Source organism: Salmo trutta, chromosome 10, assembly GCF_901001165.1.
Source record: "Salmo trutta chromosome 10, fSalTru1.1, whole genome shotgun sequence".
NCBI lineage: Eukaryota > Metazoa > Chordata > Actinopteri > Salmoniformes > Salmonidae > Salmo > Salmo trutta.
Window position 1 is genome coordinate 37,926,344 of NC_042966.1, and position 13,809 is coordinate 37,940,152.

The window sequence follows — 13,809 nt, forward strand, 5'->3', positions numbered from 1 at the left end:
CTCTCGCTTTTAAGGCTGCCTAACAAATGACACCATTTAACCTTTACGTTGCACTACTTCTGACTAAGACCCATAGGGAATCGGGTTCCATTTGGGACGAATCACACTGGAGATGGATGGAACGGGAGGTAGAGAGGGAGGGAGGTAGAGAGAGAGGGAGGGAGGTAGAGAGGGAGGGAGGTAGAGAGGGAGGGAGGTAGAGAGGGAGGGAGGTAGAGAGGGAGGGAGGTAGAGAGGTAGAGAGGGAGAGAGAGGTAGAGAGAGGTAGAGGTAGAGAGAGGTAGAGAGGTAGAGAGGTAGAGAGGTAGAGAGGTAGAGAGGTAGAGAGGAGAGAGGGAGAGGGAGAGAGAGAGAGAGAGAGAGAGAGAGAGAGAGAGGAGAGAGAGAGAGAGAGAGAGAGAGAGAGAGAGAGAGAGAGAGAGAGAGAGAGAGAGAGAGAGAGAGAGAGAGAGAGAGAGAGAGAGAGAGAGAGAGAGAGAGAGGAGAGAGAGAGAGAGAGGAGAGAGAGAGAGAGAGAGAGAGAGAGAGAGAGAGAGAGAGAGAGAGAGAGAGAGAAGAGAGAGGAGAGAGAGAGAGAGAGAGAGAGAGAGAGAGAGAGAGAGAGAGAGAGAGAGAGAGAGAGAGAGAGAGAGAAGAGAGAGAGAGAGAGGAGAGAGAGAGAGAGAGAGAGAGAGGAGAGAGAGGAGAGAGAGAGAGACCTGGGCTCTGATCACAGCTCTCCGAGGGTCCATAGCTGTCTTTAGTATTTTAATCAAAGACGCAGCACTAACACCTGTTTTTCTCTGGTAGTGTTCTCTCAACTCTTATCTGCCGTCAGTCTGTGAAACTCTTCTACTCATGTCTGTCAGCTGAACATTTTTCAGTCATTTTTTGTTTTGTAAGATTGAGAGGGAGGGAGAGAATTCACAGCTTGTCTGTGCTTCATAGCTGGTATGTGTGAAATCCACAAGCTTTGTCGATTGTTCTGTAGTTATTTCTTCCACTGCAGCAATAAGTGATGAAGTGTCAATATGCTTTCAACAGCCTGCTGGACTTTGTCAAATATGTCCTTGAGCTGGTTATGCCACCCGTCCTTGGTACGGGTGTTAGTCTGGCAGATAGTGACTTAATGAACCTGTTAATATAGTAGAATACTAGGCTCTGTGGTACACACACACACCTCCATGCCAACCAGTGAAGAGGAAAGGACGCAATGACCGACCTCTGTTCTGAATCACATAAAAGCCAATTACAAGCTATTTAAGAGCACCATGTACCCACTCCAGCAACAACCTTACTTTACACTGTTGTTCCCTCATGCTGAGTAGACCTGGAGTTTTCTCTGGGGGTTCACAGTTATCTGTGACGCTGTTCCTATGTGACTTTGTGACGTTGAGTCTTTCACATCAGCCTGTCCTCTCTGAGATTACTCTCATTCTCACCCAGCTCTTAGTGTGAATCTAACAGTTCCCTCACTGTCACAGACATTTCCGACTCTTTTCCCTCAGTCTCATCTCAGACGCTCATTCTCAGTTTCCCCAATTTGAGAATTAGCTAACATTTACATTTGAGTCATTTAGCAGATGTTCTTATCCAGAGCAACTTAGTTAGTGCATTCATCTGAAGATAGCTAGGTGGGACAACCACATCTCAGGTATGGTAAGTACTTGTTTTCTCAATAGAGTAGCTATCAGCAAAGCCAGTGCTTTTGGGGAAAAGTCCAGTGCGAGTGTTAGTTCACAAAAGTCAAGGGTGTTGGTTTTTTTGTGTGGGGGGGGGGGGGGGTTGCTATGGGATTATTTAAAATACTCTTTGAAGAGGTAGGGTTTCAGATGTTTTGGGAAGATGGGTAGGGATCTGGTGTCCTCGTGCCAGGGGGAAGCACGTTCCACCATTGGTGTTCCGGGACAGATAAGAGCTTGGACTGGGCTGAGCCACAAACAACCCTTAACAACAACACTCTGTGAACATATACAAGAGGGGAGGGTAACACAAAACTTACTAATGTCTCTGGGTTTCGCTCTGTAGGACCAAAACCAGCGTCTGGAACACAGTTTGTTTGTGTGTGTGTATGTGACCTCTTGTGAAAAATACATAAACAATATGCTAGGTCTACTGTGTGTTCAGTCACTACTGCTAGGATGAACACTAGGCTCTACTTTTAGGTTATACGTCCTGTCTAGGAAACACACTAGGCTCTAGTATTAGGTTATACGTCCTGTCTAGGAAACACACTAGGCTCTAGTATTAGGTTATACGTCCTGTCTAGGAAACACACTAGGCTCTAGTATTAGGTTATATGTCCTGTCTAGGAAACACACTAGGCTCTAGTATTAGGTTATACGTCCTGTCTAGGGAAACCCACTATGTTCTAGTATTAGGTTATACGTCCTGTCTAGGAAACACACTAGGTTCTAGTATTAGGTTATACGTCCTGTCTAGGAAACACACTAGGCTCTAGTATTAGGTTATATGTCCTGTCTAGGAAACACACTAGGCTCTAGTATTAGGTTATACGTCCTGTCTAGGAAACACACTAGGCTCTAGTATTAGGTTATACGTCCTGTCTAGGAAACACACTAGGCTCTAGTATTAAATTATACGTCCTGTCTAGGAAACACACTAGGCTCTAGTATTAGGTTATACGTCCTGTCTAGGAAACACACTAGGCTCTAGTATTAGGTTATACGTCCTGTCTAGGAAACACACTAGGCTCTAGTATTAGGTTATACGTCCTGTCTAGGAAACACACTAGGCTCTAGTATTAGGTTATACGTCCTGTCTAGGAAACACACTAGGCTCTAGTATTAGGTTATACGTCCTGTCTAGGAAACACACTAGGCTCTAGTATTAGGTTATACGTCCTGTCTAGGAAACACACTAGGCTCTAGTATTAGGTTATACGTCCTGTCTAGGAAACACACTAGGCTCTAGTATTAGGTTATACGTCCTGTCTAGGAAACACACTAGGCTCTAGTATTAGGTTATACGTCCTGTCTAGGGAAACACACTAGGCTCTAGTATTAGGTTATACGTCCTGTCTAGGAAACACACTAGGCTCTAGTATTAGGTTATACGTCCTGTCTAGGAAACACACTAGGCTCTAGTATTAGGTTATACGTCCTGTCTAGGAAACACACTAGGCTCTAGTATTAGGTTATACGTCCTGTCTAGGGAAACACACTAGGCTCTAGTATTAGGCTATACGTCCTGTCTAGGAAACACACTAGGCTCTAGTATTAGGTTATACGTCCTGTCTAGGAAACACACTAGGCTGTAGTATTAGGTTATACGTCCTGTCTAGGGAAACACACTAGGCTCTAGTATTAGGTTATACGTCCTGTCTAGGAAACACACTAGGCTCTAGTATTAGGTTATACGTCCTGTCTAGGAAACACACTAGGCTCTAGTATTAGGTTATACGTCCTGTCTAGGAAACACACTAGGCTCTAGTATTAGGTTATACGTCCTGTCTAGGAAACACACTAGGCTCTAGTATTAGGTTATACGTCCTGTCTAGGAAACACACTAGGCTCTAGTATTAGGTTATACGTCCTGTCTAGGGAAACACACTAGGCTCTAGTATTAGGTTATACGTCCTGTCTAGGAAACACACTAGGCTCTAGTATTAGGTTATACGTCCTGTCTAGGGAAACACACTAGGCTCTAGTATTAAGTTATACGTCCTGTCTAGGAAACACACTAGGCTCTAGTATTAGGTTATACGTCCTGTCTAGGAAACACACTAGGCTCTAGTATTAGGTTATACGTCCTGTCTAGGAAACACACTAGGCTCTAGTATTAGGTTATACGTCCTGTCTAGGGAAACACACTAGGCTCTAGTTTTAGGTTATGCTTCCTGTCTAGGAAACACACTAGGCTCTAGTATTAGGTTATACGTCCTGTCTAGGAAACACACTAGGCTCTAGTATTAGGTTATACGTCCTGTCTAGGAAACACACTAGGCTCTAGTATTAGGTTATACGTCCTGTCTAGGGAAACACACTAGGCTCTAGTATTAGGTTATACGTCCTGTCTAGGGAAACACACTAGGCTCTAGTATTAGGTTATACGTCCTGTCTAGGGAAACACACTAGGCTCTAGTATTAGGTTATACGTCCTGTCTAGGGAAACACTAGGCTCTAGTATTAGGTTATACGTCCTGTCTAGGAAACACACTAGGCTCTAGTTTTAGGTTATACGTCCTGTGTTCTCTCCCCGGTCTAGTAACAGTTTCCTGTTTTGATGCAGAGATAAAAGTTTATAGAGCGTTAAACGACAGCAAAATATTTCTCCTACATGTCTAGTTTTTCAAGACACTGACTCCTGAGCCGTGAACTGTGTCTATCCTTTTCTCCAGAGATGGTCTTTTGTCATTCACGCATTATAAACACAGTTATTTGTGTGTATTCTAAATACACAAACACTTTTCTTTCTCTAATTACCTTTTTCACTCATCACTAGATTCTGAGAGCAACGTAATGAATGACAAACCTCTCCACGACCCCTAGAAGCCAATTGCGTCTTGTTGAAAGGGGAAAATAGAAGAGAAAAAAAAGTGATTTACCAGGCTCTTGAGGGGACATCTTAAGAATCTAATCGATCGCAGTGGACAAGACAAATGGTGTACCAAATGACCTAATCCCTATACAGTGGACAAGACAAATGGTGTACCAAATGACCTAATCCCTATACAGTGGACAAGACAAATGGTGTACCAAATGACCTAATCCCTATACAGTGGACAAGACAAATGGTGTACCAAATGACCTAATCCCTATATAGTGGACAAGACAAATGGTGTACCAAATGACCTAATCCCTATATAGTGGACAAGACAAATGGTGTACCAAATGACCTAATCCCTATATAGTGGACAAGACAAATGGTGTACCAAATGACCTAATCCCTATATAGTGGACAAGACAAATGGTGTACCAAATGACCTAATCCCTATACAGTGGACAAGACAAATGGTGTACCAAATGACCTAATCCCTATACAGTGGACAAGACAAATGGTGTACCAAATGACCTAATCCCTATATAGTGGACAAGACAAATGGTGTACCAAATGACCTAATCCCTATATAGTGGACAAGACAAATGGTGTACCAAATGACCTAATCCCTATACAGTGGACAAGACAAATGGTGTACCAAATGACCTAATCCCTATACAGTGGACAAGACAAATGGTGTACCAAATGACCTAATCCCTATACAGTGGACAAGACAAATGGTGTACCAAATGACCTAATCCCTATACAGTGGACAAGACAAATGGTGTACCAAATGACCTAATCCCTATACAGTGGACAAGACAAATGGTGTACCAAATGACCTAATCCCTATACAGTGGACAAGACAAATGGTGTACCAAATGACCTAATCCCTATATAGTGGACAAGACAAATGGTGTACCAAATGACCTAATCCCTATATAGTGGACGAGACAAATGGTGTACCAAATGACCTAATCCCTATATAGTGGACGAGACAAATGGTGTACCAAATGACCTAATCCCTATATAGTGGACAAGACAAATGGTGTACCAAATGACCTAATCCCTATATAGTGGACAAGACAAATGGTGTACCAAATGACCTAATCCCTATACAGTGAACCCACTTCTTACCAGAGCCTTATGTTTCAGTTTTTATATCATTTAACGAGGCAAGTCAGTTAAGAACAAATTCTTATTTACAATGACAGTCTACACCGGCCAAACCCGGACCATGCTGGGCCAATTGTGCGCCGCCCTATGGGACTCCCAATCACAGCCCGGATGTGATACAGCCTGGATTCGAACCAGGGACTGTAGCGACACCTCTTGCACTCAGATGCAGTGCCTTAGACTGCTGTGCCACTTGGGAGCCCATGCACAAGTACAGTGAAATGCCTTTCTTGCAAGCGTTAAACCCAACAATGCAGTAATCAATATCAATGCAGAACTAAAAATAGCATAAGGTAGAACAAAGTTCAGTACCATACTATATACAGGGTCAGTTAATACCGTACTATATACAGGGTCAGATAATACCGTACTATATACAGGGTCAGTTAATACCATACTATATACAGGGTCAGTTCAGTGCCATACTATATAGAGGGTCAGTTCAGTACCATACTATATACAGGGTCAGTTCAGTACCATACTATATATACTATATACAGGGTCAGTTCAGTACCATACTATATACAGGGTCAGTTAATACCATACTATATACAGGGTCAGTTAATACCATACTATATACAGGGTCAGTTAATACCATACTATATACAGGGCCAGTTTCAGTACCATATTATATACAGGGTCATTTCTGTGCCATACTATATACAGGGTCAGATAATGCCATACTATATACAGGGTCAGATAATACCATACTATATACAGGGTCAGTTAATACCGTACTATATACAGGGTCAGTTAATACCGTACTATATACAGGGTCAGTTAATACCGTACTATATACAGGGTCAGTTCAATACCATACTATATACAGGGTCAGTTCAATACCATACTATATACAGGGTCAGTTCAATACCATACTATATACAGGGTCAGTTAATACCATACTATATACAGGGTCAGTTCAATACCATACTATATACAGGGTCAGTTCAATACCATACTATATACAGGGTCAGATAATACCATACTATATACAGGGTCAGTTCCAGTACCATACTATATACATGGTCAGTTCCAGTACCATACTATATACAGGGTCAGTTAATACCATACTATATACAGGGTCAGTTCAATACCATACTATATACAGGGTCAGTTCAATACCATACTATATACAGGGTCAGTTCAATACCATACTATATACAGGGTCAGTTCAGTCCCATACTTTATACAGGGTCAATTCCTATACCGTATCTACAATGTGCAGGGATACTGGTGTGATGGGGGAATATGTATAGAGGTAAGGTGACTAGGCATCAGGATGTGTGTGTGTGTGTGTGTGTGTGTGTGTGTGTGTGTGTGTGTGTGTGTGTGTGTGTGTGTGTGTGTGTGTGTGTGTGGCCCTGTGAGTGTGTGTGTGTGTGTGTGGCCCTGTGAGTGTGCATAGAGACAGTGTAAAAATGTAAATACAAGGTTCAACTCAGATAGCTAACAAAATGGCTACACGGACCATTTAAACGGAACACAAATATAAAAGGGACATGCAACAATTTCAAATATTTTACTAATTTACAGTTCATATAAGGAAACCAGTCAATTGAAATTAATTTATTAGGCCCTAATCTATGGATTTCACATGACTGGGCAGGGGTGCAGCCTGGGAGGGCATAGGCCCACCCACTTGGGAGCCAAGCTCACCCACTGGGTAGCCAGACCCAGTCAATCAGAATACAGACAGAAATACTCCTCAGTTTCATCAGCTGTCTGGGTGGCTGGTCTCAGACGATCCCGCAGGTGAAGAAGCCGGATGTGGAGGTCCCGGGCTGGCGTGGTTACACTTCGTCTGCTCTAAAACGACGTTGGAGGCAGCTTATGACAAATTAACATTAAATTCTCTGGCAACAGCTCTGGGGGACGTTCCTGCAGTCAGCATGCCAATTGCACGCTCCCTCAACTTGAGACATCTGTTGAATTGTGTTGTGTGACACAACTGCACATTTTAGTGGCCTTTTATTGTACCCAGCACAAGGTGCACCTGTGTAATGATCATGCTGTTTAATCAGCTTCTTGATATGCCACACCTGTCAGGTACATGGATTATCTTGTCAAAGGAGAAATCCTCACTAACAGGGATGTAAACACATTTGTGCAAAACATTTGAGAGAAATAAGCTTTTTTTGTGCGTATGGGACATTTCTTGGATCTTTTATTACAGTTAATGAAACATGGGACCAATACTTTACATGTTGGGTTTATATTTTTGTTCATTATAGTTAGATATTTAGCAGTCATATGGTTTTGGGGATAGACGCGTTTCAGGACCCTGTTGGCGTCAGACTTGATGCACCGGTACCGCTTGCTGTGCGGAAACAGAGAGAACATCTGTCTTTGGTGGCTGGAGTCTTTAATGATTTCCCTTCCTTTGACACCACCTGGTATACACTGAGTCTACAAAGCATTAAGAACACCTGCTCTTTCCATGACATAGACTGACCGGGTCATTCCAGGTGAAAACTATGATCACTGATTTTTGAAGTGTTAAATCCACTTCAGTCAGTGTAGATGAAGGGGAGGAGACAGGTTAAATAGACAATTGAGAGCTAGATTGTGTATGTGTGCCATTCAGAGGGTGAATGGGAAAGACAAAAGATTTGAAGTGCCTTTTGAACGGGGTATGGTAATAGGTGCCAGACGCACCTGTTTGTGTCAAACTCAGCAGCGTTGCAGTTCTTTTCATGCTCAACAGTTTCCTGTGTGTATCAAGAATGTTCCACCACCCAAAAGACATCCAGCCAACTTGACACAACTGTGGGAAGTATTGGAGTCAACATGGGACAGAATCCCTGTGCAATGCTTTTGACACCTTGTAGAGTCCATCCCCCTACGAACTGAGGCTATTCTGACGGTAAAAGGAGAGGGGGTACAATGCAATATTAGGAAGGTGTTCTTAATGTTTTGTACACTCAGTGTAGAGGTCTTGGATGGCCCTGGTCAAAAGTAGTGCATTATATAGGAAATAGGATGCCATTTGGGACCACAGGCCCTGAGTGGACAAGACGAAGCAGCTGGGGGCATTAATCGTGTTAATTAATTGTCTATTTTTTTTAAGATGGGGCCCCACTAAGACCACAAAACAATACGCTTTAGTCTCTCTAAGCTTCAGATGTTGTTATCTGGGCTGATTATGGTTAAGAAGCTTAGGTACCCTGCTGGGACAGGAGAGAGAAACAGGCAGACCAATATTTCAGATGTCAGGATGGAGTAGCATTAGATTAGACAAACACAGGCACATAGCTGCGGGAAGTAGTTTCGGGGTGCTGTGATTTATTTATTTTTTGCTGGGGGGTGCAGAGAAAGAAATTCCCGTGCTGAAAACGTCTATCGGTCTGTTAATACAGGACTAGTAAAGGCCCAATGCACTGCTTTTATGAAGAAGAGTGTATTTGAGTGTTGACCAGCATTTGTATCTTCAGTCTGTTAATTATCTCTACAAAACAGTTAATGTGATAATACTTGTGGAATATAAAAATACTTGCTTGATATGTTTTCCCGTTTTCTTGAAATATTTAGCAAATGCAACTTATTTCTATGAAAAATTGAAATGGTCTATTCATTCCTTTTCCCATGTTAGTAGACACACTTATCCAAAGCAACTTACAGTAGTGAGTGAGTACATTTTTCATACCGGTCACCCGTGGGAATCAAACCCACAACCCTAGCGTTGCAAGCGTCTTCCTCTACCAAATGAGCCACAGCATCACAAACCGCTTGATGGCTGAAATGTATTCAATTACTGGATTGGTCATTGTTTTCTTCATGGTGATGGAAGGTTTACAGGTACAAACCTAGATGACCGGCCTGTGTACAATACATTTACATGAAGTGGTTTTGTAAGGATGGTAATATTTTCTGTTATTTGATCAAGAAAAATATTTAATTAGATGTGGATGTTTTTGTATTTTTGTCCATAACTTTTTTGTCAAAGTGGAGATGCTGAAAATATGTTTTCGCCCAAGCTACAAAAAAAAAAATGTTTTTGCCCATGCGTCTATAATCGGTCTGCTAATACTTGTAAAGGCCCAGGGCACTACTTTTGTGAATTTTTTAAAATAAAAATATATATGAATTAAAAAACATTCTGATTTATCAGGGTGTGCAGCAACACCGCTACTTCCCACAGCTATGATGTGCATCTGCTTGAACACACACAGTAATCTCCATGTGATGTAGTCACATTGTTCAAAGCATGGTGCTGGTATATCCTACCTCCCCTTCATTTTGTTCCCGCCCACTAATCTAGTTCATCATGTCACTGTATTTTATCCCATGATGGAGAGTGGTGTTAGCATGGAGGGAGGAGGAGGAGGAGGAGGAGGAAGGTGGTTGATGGATGGACAGTGGTATTAGCATGGTGGGAGGAGGAGGAGGAGGAAGGTTGTTGATGGATGGACAGTGGTATTAGCATGGTGGGGGTGGAGGGAGGAGGAGGAAGGTTGTTGATGGATGGACAGTGGTATTAGCATGGTGGGAGTGGAGGGAGGAGGAGGAGGAGGAGGAGGAAGGTGGTTGATGGATGGACAGTGGTATTAGCATGGTGGGAGTGGAGGGAGGAGGAGGAGGAGGAAGGTGGTTGATGGATGGACAGTGGTATTAGCATGGTGGGAGGAGGAGGAGGAGGAAGGTTGTTGATGGATGGACAGTGGTATTAGCATGGTGGGGGTGGAGGGAGGAGGAGGAAGGTTGTTGATGGATGGACAGTGGTATTAGCATGGTGGGAGTGGAGGGAGGAGGAGGAGGAGGAGGAGGAAGGTGGTTGATGGATGGACAGTGGTATTAGCATGGTGGGAGTGGAGGGAGGAGGAGGAAGGTGGTTGATGGATGGACAGGGGTGTTAGCATGGTGGGAGGAGGAGGAAGAAGGTTGTTGATGGATGGACAGTGGTATTAGCATGGTGGGAGGAGGAGGAGGAAGGTGGTTGATGGATGGACAGTGGTATTAGCATGGTGGGGTTGGAGGAGGAGGAAGGTGGTTGATGGATGGACAGTGGTATTAGCATGGTGGGAGTGGAGGGAGGAGGAGGAGGAAGGTGGTTGATGGATGGACAGTGGTATTAGCATGGTGGAGGGTGGAGGAGGAGGAAGGTGGTTGATGGATGGAGGAAGTTGTAGGAGGGAGGGTGGTGGGTTGACATTGTGATCCTCTGGTGGTCTCAGTGTGATGAATCAGCACTGTCCTCCTTGGCATGGAACCAGACCTATAAATGGTGCTATTATACAGGGTAGAGGGAGGGTGGGGGAGTGGTGTGTGTGTGTGTATTCGTGCTTGTCCAATATGGAAAAATGTTGTGCTATGTTGCTCACTGATTGAGTTCAGTAAACGTGTCGATTCAGTGGAGACATATTGAGATACATTGTCATTTTCCCTTCGACAGCGAGGCCAGAGGTTCTTCATCGATTGATGAGATGGAGAGTGCTTTGGAAACCAGCCAAAACCAGACTGAGTGGTTGGAAGCTGACGCCGACATATTTATCTACCTCGCTGTGTCCCGCCTCAGGCAGTGGAATAACCACTGCTATGTTCCTACCCTGGCTTTCATAGGCATTCTGGATGGGATGAGGGGAGGGAGGCCTCTGTATGCCTTTCACTGTCCTTTTGTTAGGGGGATTGTACTGTACCGGCTATGCGTCTGTGTGTGTGTGTGTGTCCCCGTCTGTGTGTGGCTGGTTGGTTGGTTAAAGATTAAGTGTGTGTACTGTGCAGCTAACAATGTAATTGCTTCCCAAATAATGTCCTACCATCTTGTGTGTACTTTTAACACTTTTGCATTACATGCTGTTTTTGTGGATTTTAACACCTGAATCCGGTCCAAGACTTGTTGGAAGGTTCCCATCCTTCCCTTCTCCTACATCCCCTTTTCACTTAGTCAGCTTGATGACCTTACCACTTCCTGATAAGCCTCTTTTATGCTGTGATGTCATTAAAGAAAGACCCTTCTAGAATGTTCTCCTTTGTTCTATAGGAAGTATCAACCTATCCCCTTGGTTCTACCCTCACCTCCTTTCCTTCCCCACTTGTTTCATAATCACAGTTACTGACCTGTGAAAGACTGAGTGACCACATAAATAATAGAATGGCTTAGGGCAGCGTACTACACACAGCGAGTAGGATGGCCGTAGATATTACAAATGGATAGTCAATTCATTCCAATAAATCATCACCTTGTGAATGTCTGCAAAGTCAATATTTGATTGAACACAATCGGTGTGTGTGTGTGTGTGTGTGTGTGGTGGGTAACCCATCGTGTGTCTCATTCCTATATCTGGGGACCTATTTGAAAACGGGTCTCGTCTCTGGGGTAGTTTGATCTGTCTCTGTCTCTCCAGGTCTTTTTCTATCCGTTCGTCGCTCAAACTATATATTTTTGTTCCTTTTTTACAATGCATTGCATATTCAGAAGAGGCAGCATGTAGGTATCTTAAAACGAACGCATTTAATCTCCCTGGCTGCATGAATCACCCTTTACTCTCTCTTCTCTTCTCTTTTTGTTTTAGGCTTTTCTCTCGGTTCTGCTTTTTGTTTGGAGTATTTCTGTGTTTTATTTAGTGCAAAGCACTCGCTTTCTCTCTTAGTATAAAGATTGACAAATTCCTGTGTGGAACAAATTTTTATTTGTTTATATCTCATATGGAGTATTTGTATGTTCTCAATACTATTAATATGAAGCTAATATTATCATTGATACTTTGATTTACATTCTCTGTTTCTGTTGTGTTCTTGTTCTATTCCTTTTCAGTGTTTTTTCAATTCCGTTTTGCTCGTGACTTGACTAACGTTCCATCCTGTTCATTATTCATCCTTGTCTCCCTCCCTCCACCAGTCTTCCGTGTGTTTTTGTTTGGCTGCATGGTCTTGTTTGCACGTTGATGTAGCTTTCAGCGACACCTTGGAAGATTTAATATAATTCTCTCTGTCTTTCTTCCCATTTTTCTTTCCCGGTCTGTCTTCTCTTTAGGGGACGTACTGTTTCAGATGGCTGAGGTCCACAGGCAGATCCAGATGCAGCTTGAAGATATGGTGAGGAGAACTGGATGATGAGGATGAGGAATTTGTATTTGGATATTGAATTAGAATGTTATAATTTAGAATTTGTAATGCACAAATGTAATCATTGAATTCATAAATTGAACTTGTATTATTATTATTATTATTATTATTATTATTATTATTGCATTTCAAATTATTTCAGTTTGATTGAATATTTGAATTAAATATGTAGATATTGCATTCATTGTCTGTTTATCAAAGTTTCACATATTCAACTTTTCAGATGCATTCAAATTCAGTTTAAATGTAGTTCTCTAAATTCAGACTCAAAACCAGAGATGACATCCTGGTACTTTTCCAGCCAGGAGAGGTAGAGGAGAACAGATAGAATCAAACGCTCTCTCTGGTAAACCCAAGCTACTGGCAGTTGCTGAAGCCAAAATGGCATGTTGAATTTATTTTCTTCCTGTGAATTTGGCACTACCGTTTGAACTGGTTTGGCTATAAGCTATTATAAGCCCATTCCTGAAAGGCAAGACTCTCTGGAACATGGACGTGCCTTCTGATCCCCTCTATGATGATCACAGGCCGCGCAGGACCAGTTACATGCTGACCACACTGTCCATGTTACAGGACCAGTTACATGCTGACCACACTGTCCATGTTACAGGACCAGTTACATGCTGACCACACTGTCCATGTTACAGGACCAGTTACATGCTGACCACACTGTCCATGTTACAGGACCAGTTACATGCTGACCACACTGTCCATGTTACAGGACCAGTTACATGCTGACCACACTGTCCATGTTACAGGACCAGTTACATGCTGACCACACTGTCCATGTTACAAGACCAGTTACATGCTGACCACACTGCCCATGTTACAGGACCAGTTACATGCTGACCACACTGTCCATGTTACAGGACCAGTTACATGCTGACCACACTGTCCATGTTACAGGACCAGTTACATGCTGACCACACTGTCCATGTTACAGGACCAGTTACATGCTGACCACACTGTCCATGTTACAGGACCAGTTACATGCTGACCACACTGTCCATGTTACAGGACCAGTTACATGCTGACCACACTGCCCATGTTACAGGACCAGTTACATGCTGACCACACTGCCCATGTTACAGG

The 13,809-nt window shown here is 43.0% G+C and overlaps 1 protein-coding gene across 3 annotated transcripts in view; it reads left to right on the plus strand.

The window, feature by feature from the left end:
- LOC115201684 (brain-specific angiogenesis inhibitor 1-associated protein 2) overlaps positions 1-13,809 on the plus strand; it is a 140,111-nt gene that overhangs the window by 75,120 nt on the left and 51,182 nt on the right. For all 3 annotated transcript variants that reach the window (XM_029765506.1, XM_029765505.1, XM_029765507.1), the window contains one exon: positions 12,626-12,687. In XM_029765506.1, the coding sequence (XP_029621366.1) occupies positions 12,626-12,687 (62 nt within the window). The remainder of the gene's footprint in view (positions 1-12,625; positions 12,688-13,809) is intronic.